General features: G+C 40.1%; 1 gene segment (V, D, J or C); it reads right to left on the bottom strand.

Annotated features, from left to right (window-relative positions):
• Window positions 1–10,496: 10,496 nt before the first annotated feature.
• The window catches only part of LOC133541834 (immunoglobulin heavy constant mu-like), an 18,228-nt gene continuing 5,458 nt past the window's right edge, over window positions 10,497–23,266 (bottom strand). Inside the window, 8 exon segments of the C gene segment in view lie at window positions 10,497–11,953; window positions 12,062–12,210; window positions 12,277–12,564; window positions 14,465–14,791; window positions 15,917–16,201; window positions 16,267–16,578; window positions 17,528–17,821; window positions 17,898–18,221. Coding sequence covers window positions 11,945–11,953; window positions 12,062–12,210; window positions 12,277–12,564; window positions 14,465–14,791; window positions 15,917–16,201; window positions 16,267–16,578; window positions 17,528–17,821; window positions 17,898–18,221 — 1,988 coding nt within the window.

Genomic DNA, 23,266 nt, shown 5'->3' with positions numbered 1-23,266 from the left:
CGTTTGATCGTTTTTTAATGTTTAGTGTTATAGTTATGTTGTGGCATTTGTATTTGAATTGTTTTTCTCGGCTACCGCAGCTGTTTGAATAATAAAAAAAAACTTATTAAAATAAGTAGGTCAAAACATTTGATCTGAAAAGATTTGGTTGCACTTATTTCTCTCGTACACCTCCCTTTCATTCAACCCTGAAGAGATGTTGATTGTATTTTTTGTTGAAAAACAGCAAAAGTAGCAAGTAAAATGTTAGTTACTGTACTTTAATATATAATTTCTTGAATATTAAAAATGTAAGCACAAAACTTTTCTTCTTGTTAATTCAACCTGAAGTGTTGCTTGCACATTATTCAAATAACATGTTAATGCATTGGCCATGTTGTTGTTTACTTGCTTGTTTGCATCGATAATTCATTCACCTAATTCCCTTAGATTCTAAGGCTTAGAAGAAATAACAGGAACATAGATAATTTCACATGCAGTGTCCGGTATCCAGTATTTATTTCAAAGTCACACTGGTTGGAATGTTTATTTCTAAAAAGTTACTGAATTGATTTCAACTCACTGAATCCTTTCAGATCCTATTGTTCTTAATACAAACCCTGTTTCCATATGAGTTTGGAAATTGGGTTAGATGTAAATATAAACCGAATACAGTGATTTGTGTCGAGTTACTTAATTTATACGTGAGTCCAGCTGTACTTTGTAACGTGGATACATTTATTATAGCCCAGTCACACATGTGTCACCTATCTAGCTCACTCCCACCGTGTCCCCCGCTCCGTCGCACACTCGTGACGTCATAGCCTGTCGACTCTGTAGTTCTCTCATAATACAATCACACCACATCTCCCCTTTCTAGAATCAATGGGTAGACTGCCATTGATTCAACAGACCTTGAGGATTATTCTGCCTCGTGGTTGGAAGGTCTGCTCCTATATGGGCCTGTACCAAACAATCAAACACACACACATATTTTACCCTTAGAACAATCCACTTCAATATAAATACTCAGACATCCATCCTATACCAATCCTGTACTGTCCTTAACCTAAGCCCTGCAACTGACTTGAACATTTACAATACAATAAAACATATCCAAAACGCTCCAATTACACTTTTTTTTTTCACATACAGTAACATTCTTTTTTTTTCATTAGAGTCTCTGTAATGTCTCAAGGAAACAAAATTATAGGTCCAACCTAGTTGGTCTTACCACAGCCCTCCCAGACCTGGTTCTAGGAGTAGGAGTAGATGGAGGTTCTGGAACATTCTGCTGCGATGTTTCTGCTGTAGGTTGTTCCCGAACACCCCCTAGGAACGGCTCTGCTGTACCACGGCCACTCTGCTCCGGCGAGGATCCCATAGAGATGAGATGACGACGGTTCCGTCTGATGGTCCCCTTGGGTCCTTCCACCAGATACGATCGTGGAGTGGTGTGATGTCCAATGATAGCTCCTGCGTTCTTTTGGTCCTTGATCCACACGTCCTGTCCCGGATTCAGTCTGTCAAGGTTCATTGCACGATGGCGCAGGTTGTAGTGTTGTGCATCTTTTGTCCTCTTCTCCCCTTCTTTCAACCTAACAGCTTCGCTATCTGGAAGGGCAGGATTTAGTAAAGCAGGAAGGATAGGCACTGTTGTGCGGAGTCTCCTCCCCATGAGAAGCTGCGCTGGACTATACCCATTGTCGAGAGGGGTAGCCCTGTAAGCGAGCAAAGCAAGATAGGGGTCGTCTGCTTTCTTTAGGAGACCTTTCACCGTCTGTACTGCACGTTCAGCTTCAGCGTTACCTTGAGGATATCTTGGGCTACTGGTAACGTGACGGAATCCATAAGACTCTGCGAACTCAGCGAAGCCTGCTCCGGAGAACTGGGGCCCTCCGTCCGAAACGAGAAGATCCGGGATTCCATGACGTGCATAAATGGATTTTAGGTGTTGGATTACATCGTTTGACTTTGTGGAGGTCAGCAAAGCAATCTCCACGTACCTTGACATGTAGTCCACTACCAGCAGGTAGGTCTTGGTACCGAGCATGAATAGATCAGCTCCTAACTTCTCCCATGGTCGCCCCGGGTATGGTGACGGCATCAGAGGCTCCCTGTGGTTCTGTCTCTCCTTACAGCATGTTCGGCAGTTGAGAACCAATTCATTTCGCTGCTGGCTCAGCCCGGGCCACCATACTGACTGTCGTGCCCGCTGTCTACACTTCACCACGCCTTGGTGTCCTTCATGCAATTTGGCGAGTACACCATTCCTCATTGTAGAAGGGATGACAAGCCTGTGTCCCTTAAGCAAGACACCATCTTGAACTGTGAGGAACGCCTGCTCTGCCCTGTACAGCCTGAGTATTGGTTCTTTGGAACCGTGTGCTGGCCAGCCTTCGGCACACAGCTGCATCACCTGTGCACACACACTGTCTCTCTGCAGTTGCTCTCTCAGCTCCTCCAGGTAGTCAGCACTTGCAGGTAAGTTTTCCAGTACCATGTCCACATATATGTTGGTTTCTTCCAACAGCTCTTTGTCCGCTGCTGTCTCCTCTCTCTTAACAGGAGCTCGTGACAATGTATCAGCTGTCCACAGACACTTCCCTGGCACATGAGAGATAGAGTACGAATAGCGCATCAGACGCATTCTGAAGCGTTGGATCCGTGGAGGTAGAGCATCCAGTGCTTGAGACCCCAGAAGACTCAGGAGAGGCTTGTGGTCCGTCTCCATCTGGAAATGTTTCCCGATGAGAAAGTTGCGAAACCTCTCACAGGCCCAGGTCAGTCCCAAAGCTTCTTTCTCTACTTGCGCGTATCTCTGCTCTGTTGGTGTGAGAGACCGCGACATGTAGGCCACTGGCCTCCACTCTTCGTCCCATTTTTGTAGCAGGACGCCTCCCAACCCGTATGACGACGCGTCTGCTGATACTTTGCACTCTCTATTGGGATCATACATGGCTAGCACTGGTGTAGACGTCAGTGCATCCTTTAGATCCTGGAAGGCCCTTGCCTGATCGACGCCCCACACCCAGCAGTTCTTTTTCGACAGGAGATCTCGCAGGGGCTTGTCTCTCTCAGCCAGCTGCGGCACAAACTTCCCAAGTTGATTAATCATTCCAAGAAACCTTCTTAACTCAGTCACTGTTGTTGGCTCCTGCATCTTTCTCACAGCTTCTGTTTTGCTTGGGTCTGGGCTGATGCCACTGGTGGAGAGCACGTGGCCTAGAAAGGTCACCTCTGACTTTGACAGGTCACACTTATCAACATTCGAAGTGATGCCTGCCTTTTGGATCTTTTCTAGTGTGGCATGCAGGCGAGCATCATGCTCTTTTTGTGTTCGGCCCCACACTAGCACGTCATCCATGTGGCAAACAACACCCTCAAGCCCTTCTGTGACTTCTGTCACCATCCGGTTCTGAAAATGTTCGGGGACGGATGCTATGCCAAACGGTAGCCGCCTGAAGTAATAGCGCCCGAAGGGTGTAATGAATGTTTTCAGTTTTGCTGAATCTGCAGTTAGAGGAATTTGCCAAAACCCCATGTTTGCATCCAGCTTACTAAAAAATTTGGCTCCAGCCAGCATTCCTAGTGTTTCCTCCACTGATGGCAGAATGAACTTTTCCCTACACACTGACTCATTGAGTTTTGTGAGATCGACACATGCGTACAGCACCTGTCTTCTTTGGCACCACTACTATGCCAGCGCACCAGTCTGTTGGCTCCTCAATTCTACTTATCACCCCGAGTTGTTCCATGCGGGACAGTTCCTGCTTGACTTTGTCCATTAAAGGCAATGGAATCCTCCTTGGTGTCTTTAGTGAGAATGGTTCCGCCCCTGGACTCAGCTTGATGGCATATGGCTGCCGCACTTCTCCGAGCCCGGTGCATAATTTTGGGTAGTGCTCCTTTAATGTTTCCATAGTAACGCTGTCTAGGCGTGCTACAAGCCCCAGCCGACAGCTCACAGATCTTCCCAGCAGAGCAGTATGCACATGACGAGCAATATACACATCCTCCCTCTCTGTCTTATCTCCTCTCCTCAGTAGCAACCTGGCGACGCCCACAACGTCGAGGGGATTTCTTCCTGGTCCCAGGAGTGGCTTTGTTGCCTTTTTGAGGCTAGGCGGATCATTTCTGTATGTGTTTTGGAACACTGAGTGAGGCAAGACTGTCACATCGGCACCTGTGTCGATTTTGAATGTCACACTGTTCTCATGGATACCAATTTTGACCATCCAAGGATCCCCATCCTTCGTGACACTGCCGAGGAAGATTTCCTCCTCATCTTCTTCAACTTCATGCACTGATTTGGACTTACACACACGCTTGTAATGTCCCCTCCTCCCACATGCATGACATCTCACTTCATTAGCAGGACAGTCACTTTTTTGATGGGATGGAGAGCTGCCACAATTTTGACAAAGTGACTGTGCGCCCTTGTCCTTGCTGTACTGAATACTGTGTGGCTTGTACTTTGGGCTATCAACATATTGAGGTTTGTTTTTAGCAGACTTGAAGTTGCTCTTGAACACTCTATCAACAGATTTTGCATCACTTGCCTCTGAACTGGTGGTGTCCCCTCGGAGAGTAGACTGCTGCCTTTTTCACCTCCTCGCTCTGTCGTGCCATTCTTATGGCTTTATCCAAGGTTAGATCCGCGTCCAACTGCATGCGTTCAGACAGCCCCTTATCTTGCAATCCGACGACAAGTCTATCTCTGATCAGTTCATTGTGTAGCATCCCGTAGCTACAATGCTCCGCCAGCGCATATAGTGCAGTGACAAACGAATCCACACTCTCCCCTTCTTTCTGCTTGCGCATGTTAAACTTAGCACGCTCGTAGATAACATTTTTCTTGACAACAGAAAAACCTTGTAATCCATCGCGCACTCCCTGGTATGTACGCTCATGTTGTCCTTCACTTCTTTCCCCACAGACGCGTACAAACTATCTTTACACTTGGCTCAGACTCCACATTAACTACAGGACTTCTGACACCATGTCGAGTTACTTAATTAATACGCGAGTCCAGCTGTACTTTGTAACGTGGATACATTTATTATAGCCCAGTCACACATGTGTCACCTATCTAGCTCACTCCCACCGTGTCCCCCGCTCCGTCGCACACTCGTGACGTCATAGCCTGTCGACTCTGTAGTTCTCTCATAATACAATCACACCACAATTTGCAAATCCTTTTCAACCCTTATTCAATTGAATGCACTACAAAGACAAGATATTTGATGTTCAAACTCATAAACTTTACTTTTTTTGCAAATAATAATTAACTTAGAATTTCATGGCTGCAACACGTGCCAAAGTAGTTGGGAAAGGACATGTTCACCACTGTGTTACATCACCTTTTCTTTTAACAACACTCAATAAACGTTTGGAAACTGAGGAAACTAGTTGTTGAAGCTTTGAAAGTGGAATTCTTTCCCATTCTTGTTTTATGTAGCGCTTAAGTCGTTCAACAGTCCGGGGTCTCCGCTGTCGTATTTTATGCTTCATAATGCGCCACACATTTTCGATGGGAGACAGGTCTGGACTGCAAGCGGGCCAGGATAGTACCTGCACTCTTTTTTTTTTTTTTACGAAGCCATGCTGTTGTAACACTTGTCTTGCTGAAATAAGCAGGGGCGTCCATGATAACGTTGCTTGGATGACAACATATTCTGCACCAAAAGCTGTATGGACCTTTCAGCATTAATGGTGCCTTCACAGATGTGTAAGTTACCCATGCCTTCGACACTAAAACACCCCCACAGATGCTGGCTTTTGAACTTTGCGCCTATAACAATCCGAATCGTTATGTTCCTCTTTGTTCTGGAGGACACCACGTCCACAGTTTCCAAATATAATTTGAAATGTGGACTCGTCAGACCACAGAACACCTTTCCACTTTGCATCAGTCCATCTTAGGTGAACTCGGGCCCAGCCAAGCCGGTGGCGTTTCAGGATATTGTTGATAAATGGGTTTGGGTTTGCATAGTAGTTTTAACTTGCACTTACAGATGTAGCGACCAACTGTAATTACTGACAGTGGTTTTATGAAGTGTTCCTGAGCCCATGTGATGATATCCTTTACACACTGATGTCTGTTGTTAATGCAGTACAGCCTGAGGAATCAAAAGTATGTAATATCATCGCTTACGTGCAGTGATTTCTCCAGATTCTCTGAACTTTTTGATGATTTTACGGACCGTAGATGGTAAAATCCCTAAATTCCTTGCATGATGTTCTAAAACTGTTCGACAATTTGCTTACAAAGTGGAGACCCTCGCTCCATCCTTGTTTGTGAATTACTTAGCATTTCATAGAAGCTGCTTTTATACCCAATCATAGCACCCACCTGTTCCCAATTAGCCTGCACACCTGTGGGATGTTCCAAATAAGTGTTTGATGAGCATTCCTCAACTTTATCAGTATTTTTTGCCACCTTTCCCAACTTCTTTGTCACGTGTTGCTGGCATCAAATTCTAAAGTTAATGATCATTTGCAAAAAAAAAATAAAAAATGTTTATCAGTTTGAACATCAAATATGTTGTCTTTTTGTAGCATATTCAACTGAATATGGGTTGAAAATGATTTGCAAATCATTGTATTTCATTTATATTTACATCTAACACAATTTCCCTACTCATATGGAAATGGGGTTTGTAAACTAATATAGTCCCTGAATTATATGGGAAAAATCTAATTATAATTATAAACAAATGGTTCACCCCTATTGTTTTATATTTTAATTGATAGTAGCATAAAATTGGTACTTTAAAAACAGTGCAGTTGCATAAATGGTGCCTGAACTGGTACTTGAAACATTAAAAACATGTACATGTTTTTGTAAAAAAAAAAAATAAAATAAAAAAAATATTAATTTATAACAGGGGACTGCAATTTGGGGGAATTTTGCCCATCATTTGCTGTCCTTATGTAAGACAAGGACACATGTTTTTAATTTTTTATACTTTGTAAATCGTAAATAAACTTTAGCATAAGTCAGCTAACGTCACAGGGAGTTGCTATATTTCGCCTATTCAGCGATTCAGCGGACTAAAAAATATCCGAACCCCTCCAACGTTTTATAACCACACTGTAAGTATATATGTAATGTAGTAACAGGCACATTCATAATAACATGCGATTACATATTTTGCTCATTTCAAGCATTCATTTCACAGACGTGTCTCAACGTTTGCTTTGCTTTTCAATGACAAATCTACTATTCACGGCATTTGTGAGAGACAACAAGGACTACTTTGAAACAATTTATGATCCACAACCTAAAAATGTTTAGACTAAATATAAGAAGAATGAGCAACAAGTTTTAGAAGTTGTGTGTAAAACAGATGCAGCTTTAGTTAAACCTAAATATACTACGAATATAACAAAGAAACACTCTATGGGTGTCTTTTCTCACTGGGATGCCAACTGGTGGAATGTTCATATTGTCCCGTTTAGATGAAAAATGTATTATAATCCCCACAAAAGTTTGAAAAATAAAAGTTTCCGCAAACAATCTTTGTGGGGCGGCATAGCTCGGTTGGTAGAGCGGCCGTGCCAGCAACTTGAGGGTTGCAGGTTCGATTCCCGCTTCCGCCATCCTAGTCACTGCCGTTGTGTCCTTGGGCAAGACACTTTACCCACCTGCTCCCAGTGCCACCCACACCGGTTTAAATGTAACTTAGATATTGGGTTTCACTATGTAAAGCGCTTTGAGTCACTAGAGAAAAGCGCTATATAAATATAATTCACTTCACTTCACTTCAAAGTTGACCACTTCTCGATTAGTTGGTTAGCTCTGTTATACATGCTCCGCAAAATTTCGATTACCACCAATAATAATCAGGTCACAAGATATAAATGGTAAATATGCTCAGTGGCCTAGTAGTTAGATTGTCCGCCCTGATGTCTGTAGGTTGTGAGTTCAAACCCCGGCCGAGTCATACCAAAGACTATAAAAATGAGACCCATTGCCTCCCTGCTTGGCACTCACCATCAAGGGTTGGAATTGGGAGTTAAATCACCATAAATGATTCCCGGGTGCGGCACCGCTGCTGCCCACTGCTGCCAACTGCTCCCTTCACTTCCCAGGGGATGATCAAGGGGATGGTCAAATGCAGAGGACAAATTTCACCACACCGAATGACAATCATTGGTACTTTAATTTTAATGTGTTTGTCTTACAGAGGAATTTTGAATAACAGGCAAAATTTACAAAAAATATTGTCGTTCTCCTTTTTGGAACTTTGTGACATTCAAGCTGAATAAACTGGCAATTTTAATTCTTTATTTAGATAAATCAAACGTAATACTTTCAAAAATGAATAATAAAATCCACAACAAAATGTAATAATTTTTGCTGCAATACAGAACAATTTTTCCAGCAATGCAGAACATAGAGAAAGTGCCAAAAGTGACTCTTGCAATTATTGATGGTCATAAATCCGTGGGTTCCAGAATAGTTACTAGCCATAACCGACCCTGGTGCATAATAAGGGAGTGCTCTGTTTTTGCTGTGGCTAGCTTAGTGCTGCAATACAAATGGTGTTATGATGGCTGCTGTTGGCGTGCTAAGGCTCGTACTTAAGTGTAAAACTAGCTTCAGACTCTGTGTACTTTTGTCAGGACACTACAGTACTGAAAGGGAACCTATAACGCAAAACTAACTTTTCTTACCTATTGGTACTTGCTTTTGTGTATTTGGGATTCCCATAAATCTCGAAAATGTGTAATATAACAGTGGAAGCATTGCGGAGATATTTATAGAATAATCATACCTTCTTTCATGCTTTCTCGAAACAAGCCGTTTGAAATTAACTCGTTCAGGTCACATTTTCTGCCCTGTGAGGTCAGACGATATTTCCATGTATGGTTTAAATTTACCCGAAGATCCTTGCACGAATTTGCAAATGTAATCTGACGCTGTAGTCAATAAGTTCCTTCTTTTTTCTTCAGACTGGCTTGTACATGGTCATGCATCTTCTGTTGTTGCCATTTCTAATACAAAGTAACGTATATCTCCAAATTATATCTGTCAATAGACTGTATATAGAAAAAAGCGTTAAGAACTAAAACATTGCTGGCGGGGAGAAAACGCAGTCAAAGTGGAGCCACGTAACTAAGACCAAAACGGCGCAACCTTAAGATACAGTCAGGAAGCTGCTTGAAAACAACGTGTAAAACATAATCAATGCAAAATTTTGACAAGAGAACCACCATTACATGTTATTTAAACCACAAGGAAGTGTTTTATATGTAGAAAAAACATCACAATATGACCCCTTTTCAGAGATGTTACTTGCACAATATCACCGTCGAGCAAGTGTTGCAGGTGGCTGGCCTGACGTTTTACAAGCTGCAAAATGTGTGTTACAATCAATCAATGTTAACCAAGGTTTACCTAGTGGCCCGGGAAGCTGTGTGGCCCCCGCTGTATGCCTTACAGTTTTACTTTCTCACGGAAGGTCACACAGGAATTGGAAGACGCTTATGGGAAGGAAGGACAAAATGGGGGAGTTTCCTGAAGAAAACAGGAATTGTCAGATATAAAGTTTATAGGTGAGCTTAATTTGACCGTCTCTAAACTTTTGAATGCACAACTGTTCAACGTTTCAGTATGTATTGCACAACTTGCTGTTTTCTAATACAGACAATCCATTAATGGACCAATAATTGTCCTGGTTCAAATAAAGTTGGCCAAATTCATTGGCAGCTAGTATCTTGATTGACATCATGAGACCGAGACAAAGTCTAACAGTTGATCAACAGTACTTTGCCAGTCCGACACTTCAAACAGGATGTTCCCAAAGATAAATGGCCACTGTGCGTCGGGACGATTGACAAAAATAAATACTGTTCTGTATGCTTTTCTGTAAAAATACTTTAATAAAATTCACCTGTTGTACATGTTGCAGTTAACCTGCTTGTTAGAGAATAGCAAGTTGTGTAAAAAGTACTGAAACAGTTGGACATGTGCAAGGGTTTTGAATTAAGTCCACCTGTAAAATGTATACTGCATAATATAAATGTTAGGTACATCTTGAAATTTTACTCAAAAGCTGCATATTGCTTATGTTTTCTGAGTAGTTTACGATTATTTATTTTCAAATTCTGTGGACATTGAGAACATCAGTGATAACATTCAAACATCAAGTAGTTTTACTGAAGTATGGAGAAGGGGTAAGATAAGATGCAAGTAAGCGTATGCTACTTCCTACTCCTTTTCGTACATGTTTGGAGGGTATGTATACATAAACTTGTGCATTGCTAAATTCTAATATCAAGGGCTGTCTGTGACTAAGGATTCTTATAGTTGATTCTGATTTGCTAAATTTTGCCCACAGTTGATGATCAGTTGAATCATTGTTTTTTTAAAGAGAACGATAAACAGATTGTGAAATATGGTAGTAAATATACTGATGGATCACTAGGTGTCAGTAACGCCACATTAATGTGAATCTAACCACTATCTGTTGATTCCTTCAAAGTAGTAATAGTATCAGTTTATTTTGAACAATGCAATACAGCTCATATTCTCAGTTTTTTATTATAGCATGTCCGAAAAGGTGTATAAAGAGTGAACTAAAGAAACGTATTTAAAAAATCCAGTTTCTTTTAAGTGAACAAAACAGATCACATTGCGACTTTTTCCCCCTTGAACAAAAAGTTGCAACCACTTGGATAAACAAACAATTGCGATTGCATAATTTAGTGAGGTCCTCGGCTCTGGCGCATCGTAGAGAAGAAATCAAACTTAATCAGAGGAAGTAGAAGTTAAACAAAGTTTCTGTATGTTAACATGTGGCAGGATCATTACCATTGACAGAGGAAAACTATACTTCTGGTGCAAGGTGCTATGTCTAAATTTAGATGCACACTATTTATATTTTCAATAACAAGTGACATTTGAAACCTTGGTCGGTTCACTTTGATTAGCTAGCTACTTACAAATCAAATCCTTGTAATATCGAAGCCACAAACTACATTTTATTTCGTGCCACAAAAACTAGCCGACCTTGGTTATGGACGTGAGTGTAAAGTGCAAGGGGACAAAAGTCGTTTGGTGACAACTGTGGTTAGCATGTATACATTTCCAGGTTTTTTTCAGAATTTTTATATAGTAAAAAATACCATCTTATAGACTCGTCAAGACTATTTATTTTACACATCACAAATGCATTACTCCTTTGTACTAAACGTTAGCGTAATTCCCTATATCAAATATACAGTAACTCATTTTTTTAGTATGGGATGTGACGGTGGTCAAAGACAGTGACACCCTCTCAGGCCGTCCCGTGGGCCTGATGCCATGCATCCCTCTCACCGGCCTCTTGGCAGTTAGGATGGCATCCGCATGGTGCATCCACATCCCAGCAACAGCGTCACAGATTTGGGCTTACTAACTCAAGTCCCCGGCCAATCACACATCAACAAAGCCAATTCATAGCAGAGGTAGCCAATAGTTGTCCTTGATGTTGCTGAGTTGTCCTCCCTCCGAGATGGAAATTCCTTTAAACCCACTATATACACACAACACATGCAGACAGTATAGTGGGAGTGTGTACATACTTTCAAAAATACTGTGGACGGAAATAATATAATATTTAAAAAAACATATCTGTTGTAGTAAAGAAATGGTTCTTTAGTTAAGTTTTGTCAATACTTAACATTTTCAAGCATGTATAACGAAACTCAAGCAAGCAAGCGTTACTACAGTTTAAACTTTGGTGCACTCTTGTGGTCAATGTGAGTAACTTAGGGTGTGTTATTTTAGCTTTTTTTTGTTTTTACTGTTTAAATGCAGAAACAATATTCTAATTTGTATGTTGTTGTGATACTGCTTTGTAAAAAGCAAACATTAAACCAGTGATACAATACTCAAACCAAATCTTTATATGTCAAAAGAAGTTCAATAAAACATCCACTGTCTTGGAAGCATTCATCTGTTCCACTGACAGAATTATTTAGTCTAAAGGAGAAAAAAGCAGGATAAAGTGAGGTCAAATTTCACATTAAATGTGATAATTTGTATAAAATAAAAAATATGTTAAAAATAGAATCATTATCTATTACCCACCTTAAGCAGGGTGGCCACCACACCATAGATGGTGGAGATGAGGAAGAGGACAAGGAATGTGGCAGACATATACCAGCTTTCCGCATTGATATCTTGGTTAACAACTGCATGAGCAATGTCATCCAAGACGTTGCAATCCGGCAAAATCACTGTGGAATTATTTTTTAAATGAGTTTATTTTTCTGCAAGATAGTCATAAATCAGCTCATTAATACCTGGATTGGTTAGATTCAAGGTCAGTGTAACGGTCACATGTGTCACCCTGCAGGTGTGAACCGCCCCAGGTAACAAGTTGACTTGAGACAGACGAAGGCGGCTTTGGATGCTGAACTTCCCATCTGGGCCTCTGCTGGGTTGACTGGTGTTAAAGTCCGGCAGCTCATTGGTGTCATCCAGAAACCAGGAGACGTTAACGGACGCGGGACTGAAGCCAAACACCAGACACACCAGTTCACCACGACCCTGGAGCAAGATGGCTGACGGTTGAGTAGGAGTCACTGTGGCTGTGGAGATGAAAGTTGTAAGGAAGTATGTAGTGCAAACACAAAGTCATGGTAAAACTTTCCCTCACCAAACACATCCTCTATAGTGCTCGTAAAAGGACTTTGAGATGACTCATGTCTGACAGCGCAAGAATAGCTGGATTCATGGTCCTCAATTTTAGACACATTAATTCTACTGGTCATTGAATAAGTGTTGCTGCTGCTGTATTTCCACGAAGGGCTGTTGGTGTAGTCAAGCAATCTTTGACCATCTTTCTCCCAGTACACTATAACGTTATCTGGGAAATATCCAGAAACTAAGCAAGTCAGTGTGAGGTCATCAGACAGTGACAGCTCTGAGATGGTCGGTGGTATTATGTGCACTGTTGGTGGATACAAGTCTGATAAGATAAAACACAAAAACACATTTATGAGTTAAAAGTGATAATAGTAATAATTACAATTTATTGTAAAAAGAAAAAGGGACCAAAACCCTCTTAATTGTGCTTTGGCCAGAAGTTGGAAATTATCCATGTTTAGTTTACATTTGAAAATAGATTATCTCTCTTAAACATTCATTTACATTCCGACACATTCATCCCCGCACGTTAAAAGCATTTGTGAACTGTGGAGAGTTTCTCATGCGGTAATAAACGATGATGAGAGATTATCATCACACTTCAACATCTCTAACATGTAAATGCTGTCACTTTGCTAGGTCCATATTCCAAATAAGCATCTGTTCTTGATTTTCTTAGCCTGGATAAAAAAAGGTTAACTAAAAACAAGTAAACTAGAAAGTGTGGACGCTGGTATGTTGCTAAATGTGCTTATACCCAGAAGGCTTAGCGCCGTAGACAGAACCCAGAAGAAGGTGTGAGCTACACACGGGAGGACGACAGTTGTGCAGTTAGAGTAATAAAGTGTTAATACATTGTTACGCATTGCTGTCCTTGCTTTTGTAGACCCAAAAATATGTTTTGGTTTCGACAGTTACTGTGCGTGTTTGAGCGATGATCAGAAACATGTTTGATTGGCAAAAATAATAATAATAATCAGAAAATTATTATTATGATTACATTTGATTGGCAAAAATTACAATGGAGGACAAAATGTGCGGTGACGGTGCGAATTTGCGTGATTTGGCAAAGTCCTGGAGGGCACTAAAATATATTACAGAATATTATCTTCAACTGTTTTCAGACTTCATTTTAAAATAAATCTAAACTAGTCAAAAATTTAAAAATATATATTATTTAGTTTTTGTAATGTTTAAACTGTTGATATTGCAAAAAATATGAACTGAGTTGTTGTTTTTAATTACATTTGGTTTTTTTGTGTGTGTGCGCGCGTGTGTGTGTGTGTGTGCGCGTGTGTGTGCATGCTTGTGTGTTTTTTGGTAGTATTACAACCTGGAAAATTCACTGTTTAAACTGCAAACAGGAGCAATCTAAGGAAGGTCAATGTGAAAAGTTTTTTTAAACTTATGTGAAAGACCAACTTTCTTAAGAAACAGCGTTTCTTTGTGCCGGTAGGCGAATTTTTTTGGTTTTAAGAATGCCATGTCAAATACTTACATTCATACTGTTAATATCAAAATGCGCTTTTTTCCTAATGTTTACAATTTTGCAGCAATACTATTTCCACTTGCTTTAAAACTTCACTAATTAAAGTCATAAACCTCAAATATCCTTCATAAGAATTTAAAAAAAAAACTTTTTTAACTTATGTTGTTTTAGAGAAAAAAATTGCTATTTTCAGTATACATGCAATGTTATTTTTAGTGTGTAATTATAACTGTCAAAATGGCACACACACACACACACACTCATACAAATACACACACATACTTGTCCCGGATGAAAACCGATGGTGTGATAGTGCCATCTGGTGGAAATGTGAATATATGTTGAGACAATACCTCTGCTTTTGCTGATGTAGTCCTCATGGCCCTGGTTGGAACACTTGTGTTTTCCCTCACAAGACATTTGTTTATATGCATCCCAGTCATCTGCTGGCGCACTGAGGAAGCTCCGTAAGGTCTCTGTACCATTGCTGTGACGAGTTGGCTCCTCCGTGTGGGAATTCTGAGAGTATTTCTTCCCATCTACTTTCCAGGAGATGACAAAATCATGAAGTCGAGGGCCAACCAAAAGACAAGTAATGGTCACCTTGTCCCTCTGCTGAGACTCTGTGAGTGGGGGTCCGTGAACAAACACTCCAACTTGTTGGGATGATATTGGGGTTACTGTAAAAATAACATGAAATGTGAGATTAGAAACAAATATTAAGATACTTTGAACATTTTGTGCCATTCACGGTTGAGCATACAGTAGGTAAAATTGGCAAGATATATATTTTTTTTTATTACAGTAGTGTTATAATTTAAAGACAAAACATGCTTGTATGAAAACAAATACAAATGCAACCTTTTGATTTTACATTTATCTTAACAGAAGTTACAAACGTTTATGTTTAGATCTTAATGTGGCCTACTGGTCGTTCAGTTTAAATTTGTGTAAATGTCCACCAGATGTCGCTAATTTTTCCTATTCAAAGCCAGCAGAAGAACTATTTTTGTGCCTTTTGGTAATGGCAAGTGTGTGTTTTATTAGTCTTATTTCATTCCTAATAATAAATAGTAGTGTTGTTTAAGCATAATGGCTTTTGAAGGGTTGAAGCCCCAAAATATAATGAATATTTAATATTTATTTTGAAGAAATAGAAAAACAGGGCATGAAATATCAATAAAGTTGTCAATCATTAACCTATCTTAGGGCCCAATGATAATATAAAATAAACATCATATACTGATGATATTGAAATAAAGCACAATGATAAAAATATTAAAGATATATTCCTTAAAATATAATTCATGTAAATATTTTTTGATAATATAAAACACATTCATTATTTTGTTTGTTTTGAAATTAGGAACAATATATCTCAGCTACAATCGGGCAGAAGGCGGGGTACACCCTGGACAAGTCGCCACCCCATCGCAGGGCCAACACAGATAGGCGGAGAACATTCACACACGAGGGCCAATTTAGTGTTGCCAATCAACCTATCCCCAGGTGCATGTCGAGGAAGGCAATAAGCGGTAAAACATGGATGGATAGTTCAGCAAACAGTTGCTTTCAAAGGGTTAAGTGATATATGCTTTATGTATACATTTCTTTTAATGCTTTTAAGTGATTTTGAAAGACTGTCACAGTCAAAGTGGAAAAAATATTGAATAATATTTTTACAGCAGTTTTTGGGAATCCGATATTTTTCTTGAGGGACAAACAAATGCAGATATTTGAAGGACAATGTTATGAGTTGTCTTTTTTTCATGCAACATGCCAATAGGGTACTTATGATTATTTACCGGAGCAAATGCTGATGGTCTTTGTGACATTTTTTTTCAGCCACTTGTCAGACACTCGACAGGTGAAGACCTTCCCAGTTTGCCACTCTATCGGTGGGACGTGGAGTTGACTGGTCACAGTCACACGTCCATCCGCACTCATGCTGATGCTAGTAATTGATGGAGCTCTCTGCTTAGCCTCGCTGAACCATTTAATTTGAGGGTTAAAGCCCTGACCAGAGCACAGAACCCTCTGAGGTTTTGATTCCTCAACGGGGGCCAGAAAAAGTTCCACTGATGGGTTCTCTGTTGGAAAATGGGTTCAAATTATTGTGCCAAATGAATCCAGCTCTGATGAGTCAGACTCTCACCAAAAAGGCTGTAAATGGGGTTTGAGCGGAAGCTGTCGGAGAAGCCTTGGTTCACTTTGCAGGTTAAATTTGCGTCAGTCTTCCTGTAGGACTCGTGCAAACTGAAACGTGGACGGATGGAATGTGGTCCCAGGCCTTCAGGGAGATCAACATACTGTTTGTTAGAAATATCCACACCGTCGGCCTGAAATGTGACGTAGAGGTCGATGGCGTCTAGTTGCGTGACGTCACACTCGAACACGCCGCTGTTTTTATTCTGTAAATCTGCAAGAGATCGCCTCATCTCCACCAGTGGAGCGGTGACTGCAACACCTAAGTGATCATAACAGGATAAAAGGTGGAATTCAGTCTCTCAAAGATACAGTAGCTCATCAGAGTACAGTAAATACACCCCTCACATTTCAGCTAACATTTTATTTAATAGTCTCAAAGTACAATACGATGGAAATGAAACTTAAAGTAGTCAGTGTACATTTTGTACTGCAGGGTTATTCAGCTGGCGGCTGCCGGTAATACATAGATAGTACTTTTTTGATTCCTTCCCTCAGTAAAATTAAAATGACTTCCTACCATCACCCGAGTTCAGTTCAAATCTTCAAATAAACATTTTTGCAGCCAATTTCTAAAAACACAAATGCTCTTGTTGTACAGTATAGAGGAACTTGGACCAATGTAAACACATTGGCAGATCTTTGCACAGACATTTCAACCTTGCTAGCAAACGTACAAAACTGGGGTCAACCCTTGTGATTTACATAACTGAGGCGTTCCTAGAGGCACCTTTTCAAGTCCTTTTTGGCAGTTACACATTTTTTTGTAATGCACTTTATGTAATTAAGGTGTTGCTGTTGCTTGTTTTCTTCAGATGCAGTCAATAGTCATTTGTTCAACTTCTTTAGTTATACTAGTGGTGTTCCTCAAGGTTCTATTTTAGGTCCTCTATTTTTCATCATAATGTAAATAAATATATGAAGTAATCCAATTATTAACCAGTAGTTTGACTTTACAGTGGAGGAAGTGGGCTACTTCACAATGTCACAGTTGGATGTCCCTTAAAGAACCGCAGCTCACCATTGTCGGCAGTAATGCATCTTCAGGCCATGATGTTATCTTAGTGTAGTCACTTTTGTTCCGAGCTGTTTGGACAATAAGGCCTGAGTGTTGACTCATTTTTCAGTACGTAGTAAATGGACAAGCTGTACACTGACTACTTGTTGAGTTGTGAGGAGTGGACTTACTCGATTTTGTTCAGTCATCCTACCTGACACACGTATGGTCTCCTCGACGTCAGGAAAGCAACGATGCACAACTTTACATTTGAGAATCCTGATTTGTCTCCACACATCAGGCATCACTGTCAGAGTACTGATGACGTGAGATGCATTAGCGTACGCGTTCGCTTGTTCGGCGGCTGCTTTGCCGTCCAGCAGCCATGTGACAACGGCATCCAATGCGGTGCGCACCGAGCATGTTGCTTTCACTTGGGATGTTTCCGTCATGACTTCCTTGAAGCTGGGGAGCTCCACATGAACGGAAGGTGGGACGCTTGCCTGTGCTGCCAGGCGACACGTCCGTTGTTAGAAGACGATGAGAATAGGTGTGTTAATGCGAGACGGCAAACACATACGTACTTTCACAGATACTGATTGACTTTTTCTCTTCCACCTTGTTGTGAGTGGACTTGCAGGTAAACCTTAAGCCGTTTGTCCACTCTTTTGCATCAGGTTCAATCTCACTGATTAGACTGAAGGTCTTTGGGGTCGTCACACTCTGAAACTTGCTCACGGTTTGCACGCCGTCGATGATTTGGTTGCCCTGCAGCCACTCGACACTCAGCATGTCCGGGAAGAAGCCACTTAAGGCGCATCTAAGTTTGACAGAGGAGTCTCCTGTAAGGTTGCCCTCCCACAGCGGATACAATGTCATGTTTGGAGACACAATCCTCTCCATCCTCTCTGTTGAAATAGAAAATACGTAAATGACACGTATGGCTATTTCTCTGTATGTAACAAATTACTTGCACATACCTTCAGATTGTTGTCACAATTGTAAAGGTGCAGGTGTCTTTAATTTTAAGTAGTTTTATAGTACTAACAGTCAGGTGGAAAGGGTTCCGCTTGAGCGAGCATTAGCAACATTTAAAAAAAGAAGATGATGAAAGTTCCGAAAATAACACAGAAGTGAAACTCAGCGAGGCGCAACATTGCATGACAAAGGCCAGGTGTGAGAAGAGATGACATATTTAAATACATTTCATACACAGACACATCTTTAAAGTTGATTTAGTTTTGTTTTTTATAACACACTAAAAATATATTTTCTTTTTTTGTAGATTCCAGCTGCAGCTTTTTCAGGTCATTTTGAATTTCTGAGAAAAAATCTGCAAGAAAAGCATCACTCACAGACGTCATTTAATTTTTTTATTTTTCTTTGAATTGTAAATCAATATGATTAATTACATATTACAATTTCAAGAAAAAAAATTCATTTGACCTGAAAGAAAACAAAAATATATTAAAATAATACACACAACAGAGTGACTCATTAATCCTATTGGAAATCCAAAAATAGAGGCTTGGTATGTTTTGTGCAATTCAATTGTTTTCCAAACCATTTATAGGATCTGTCTTCTTTAAATTAGCCAAATTGCTAAAGCTAAACAAAAGTGACACAAATTTCCTTCTAAAACAGATAAAAACACCATTTTTGATTCCACACTATCCTGTAATGAACTCATGTAATAATTGTCAATTTGGACTAGTGGCTTTCTACTTCTATTTAATTTTTATATTTTTCCACCAGACTTTTATTTCCCTTACTTTTTCCCATTCAAAGCATGCAGCAAAAATTCTGCATGGCTGCCCTGCTACTGTAAAGATATGTGTGTGTCACTATTGATGGTGGATAATGGTGTGTCTGTCAAACAAAGTGTACAGTCAAACCCAAAAGTATGCATAAGTCTACTGTAAACCATGCAAATTTAACTTAAAGTTGCTTTTATTTGATCAGCAAGTTTTTCTTCCTGGAAAATTACACAGGCTCCTACCAGGAGATAATATGATGATAAACAAGAGGAAGAGTTGTGGGGAAAAAAATGTTTTTTAATCTTTTTACTGTATTCACATTTGAACAAAAAATTTACTTTGATTGACTTTGGACAAAAATTGGCCAATGGTTTGATTAGTTTTGGTCTTGACTCTTGTATGTGTGTGTTTGGACATAAATGTGGTCACTTTGTCAACCTAAAACCTATTGTGCTATAAAGGGTTGATATAATATGTACAATATATTTTAGAGCAGTTGTTTGAAAAGCAGACATTCGTGGACATAATCAATTGCCTATTTGGTATGTAATTTATATTTCAGCCTGAAATTTTAAGATATTTACCTGCTTGAATCTTAATGTGTAATTTTTTACAGTATGATTGTCTTTTTGGACAAATACGTATTTATATTTAAATTCCAGCTTAAGGGCTAACCAACAAATAAAGTGTAATTATTCTTTATAAGGCATCCATAGAATTTAAAGGGAATTGTTTTTTTGGAATTTTGCCCATTATCCACAATCCTTATGTGAGACAATCTTGCATGTGCGTTTTAAATGGTGAAAAACTGCTAATAAGAGGTGGCTAATAATGCGGACATCCACTCTGTGCTCTTAAAAAAAACACCAACAATGCACTAGTTACATGCCATGCCCTATAGCAACATTGTTATCATAGGAGCTAACACAGAGGAACTACTTTTATGGCGTAGAAAAACAGAATACCACTATAGTGAGTTGTCAGCTACTAGCTGGCTTGAGATGATAATAACGTAGGCTTCAACTCGCCACAAAATAAACAAGAAGGAGCTTTAGTTTTTTCTGCTGCATTGCTTCTAAGGTAGGGTTCAGATGGTAGCGCGGCCGTACAGAAATTGAAGGATTCCTGCTTCAAATCTAGCTTCCGCCATCTTAGTTACTGCCATCGTGTCCTTGGGCAAGACATGTCACCCACCTTGCTGCCAGTGCCGCCCACACTGTATGAATTTGAGTGAATGTTTGTGATCGGGGGATCGATGGACGCAAAATTGCGGCCACGCTTCCGTCAGTTTACCCCAGGGCAGCTGTGGCTACAAATGTAGCTTACCACCATCAATTGTTGAATAAATGATGGGTTCTAAGTTCTCACTGTTAGTGTTTTGAGTGTCTAGAAAAGCACTATATAAATATGATACATTATTATTTATATTACAATTATAGTAGAAGCTTGTGGCACCAAGTTATGTTTTCATGAATGTGCATGTTACTACATGACGTACATACTTACAGCATGTATATAAAATAGTGTGGGAGGTTTTTGGAGGTTTTTTGAAAGGTCTGTTTGGTTTTTGATTGATTGATTGAAACTTTTATTAGTAGATTGCACAGTACAGTACATATTCCGTACAATTGACCACTAAATGGTAACACCCGAATAAGTTTTTCAACTTGTTTAAGTCGGGGTCCACGTAAATCAATTCATGGTACAAATGTATACTATCATCATAATACAGTCATCACACAGATTAATCATCAGAGTATATACATTTAATTATTTCAATTATTTACAATCTGGGGGGAGGGTTTGGTTGATATCAGCACTTCAGTCATCAACAATTTCCTCATCAGAGAAATGGACATTGAAACAGTGTAGGTCTGACTTAGGATATGTACAGCGAGCAGAGAACATAGTGAGTTCAGATAGCATAAGAACAAGTAAATACATTAGAAATAAATGTGAATATTTACATTTGGTTATTTACAATCCGGGGAGATGGGATGTGAAGGGGGGAGGGTGTTAGTAAAGGGTTGAAGTTGCCTGGAGGTGTTGTTGTAGAGCGGTTTTGAAGGAATATAGTATGTATACAATTAATGTATCTCCTCTCGCTGTATAGAAGGGGAGGAGGAGGAGGAGGAGAAAACGGGCTGGTGATGGTGCGGAGCGAGAGAAACACAAGCAACGAAATAACGAGAGCGGTTTTAGTAAAGGGTTGAAGTTGCCTGGAGGTGATGTTTTAGAGCGGTTTTGAAGGAGGATAGAGATGCACTTACTTTTACACCTGTTGGGAGTGCATTCCACATTGTGGCATAGAAAAAGAATGAATTAAGACCTTTGTTAGATCAGAATCTGGGTTTAACGTGGTTTGTGGCGCTCCCCCCTGGCGGTCATTTAAGGAAGTAGTTTGACATGTACTTTGGTATCAGGGAGGTGTAGCGGATTGTATGGACTAGGCTCAGTGCAAGTTGTTTTACTCTGTCCTCCACTCTGAGCCAGCCCACTTTGGAGAAGTGGGTTGGAGTGAGGTGTGATCTGGGGTGCAGGTCTAGAAGTTACCTGACTAGCTTGTTCTGGGATGTTTGGAGTCTAGATTTGAGGGTTTTAGAGGTGCTGGGGTGCCAGGAGGTGCAAGCGTAATCGAAAAAGAGTTGAACGAGAGTTCCCGCTAGAATCTTCAAGGTGCTTTTGTTGATCAGAGAGGAGATTTTGTAGAGAAATCACGTTCTTTGGTTGAACTTTTGGTTACCTTAGTTGCCATTTAATCACAGGAAAGATCAGCCTCTAGAATGGAACCTTTGTATGTGATCTCATCTTTCCTGGTGATAACAATGTCATCCACTTTTATAGTGAAGTCACTGACTTTCACAAGGTTGATGTGGGACCCAAATAGGATGGATTTTGTTTTACCTAAGTGTATGGATAGCTTGTTGTCAGCGAGCCAGGTGTAAATACTAAGGAGTTCAGCACTGAGGATTTGTTCCACCTGTGACTTGTCTTTGCCGGATACCAGCAGGGCCGAGTCATCCGCAAACAGGAACAATTCAGTCACATGCTGATGGCATGTCATTTACGTATATTAGGAACAGTAAAGGCCCTAATATACTGCCTTGGGGGACTCCACAGCTTACTGAGAGGGAGGGGACACGGTGCCGTTCACCTCTACCACCTGTTTCCTCCTCTTCAAGTAAGATTGCATCCAGCTTGATGAGGTTTTGTCGAATCCGATTGCTCTGAGCTTATCCAACAGTATATGGTGAAATAGATTGTATCACAATGACCTGTATTGTTAGCCGCTTTTTACTAACAGTCTTTTACTATTTAGTATGAAAAGAAAAGGGAATGACGTGTGTTTTGGTCTCACAGAAAGATTGTGATTGATGGACAAATTCCCCAAAAAGTGCATTACTGTATAAAATGTGTACCGTCAACCAATGTTCTTTAGAAATATTGCAGACTTATTTTCACCTACAATGTGTAAAGGTGCAGTTAAGTGCTCAACTCAAAAACAAAAGTTGTATTATTACCTTGAAGACAGTTGTTCCAATGCTGAACAGCAGCGTGATGAGAAAGAGAATGATGAAGGTGAGCGCCGTGTTGCCCATGTTATCTTGCTCGGCTTCCACCGCATTGTTCCACTGGTGGCTCATCTCCACCAGGAAGTCTGGTGGATGTACAGTAGTACTTCAATACATACTGTAATTATTAAGCCTCGTACTGTATTATGTGTTTATACAAACAAATGTGTCCTATGATTTGATTTTATGAGTACAAGTAGGGCTATATAACTGGAGACCCTGAATTGCCTTTTGAAAGACTCCATTGTTTCAGTATGTGTCTTTAAAACATGATCTCTCTTTTGTTTGTGTTTGTTAGGGCAAGACCCAGAAGACGTGTACTAAGACAAGTCACACAGACCACCTATCTGTACGAGTAAGGACTTTAATACTCTCTTTCAAAACCCCAACATACTATTAATCCTTGTTGCATGATTAGTGACACTGCAAGTCACACGTAGCTAAAAATAACCACAACATGAACAGCTTGCGACATACAACAGTTGCAACTTGATTTTTTTTAATTTATTTTGATTTTAAATGGACACACAATATCATTAAACATGCAGCAAACAACCAAGAGCAAAGAAGAGAAGACATGAGTGACACAGAACACATCTACTGGGCCTTGCAAACTTTGGGGTC

The sequence above is a fragment of the Nerophis ophidion genome, linkage group LG23, assembly GCF_033978795.1.
Source record: "Nerophis ophidion isolate RoL-2023_Sa linkage group LG23, RoL_Noph_v1.0, whole genome shotgun sequence".
NCBI classification, from domain to species: Eukaryota; Metazoa; Chordata; class Actinopteri; order Syngnathiformes; family Syngnathidae; genus Nerophis; species Nerophis ophidion.
This window is presented reverse-complemented; position numbering and strand designations above follow the sequence as displayed.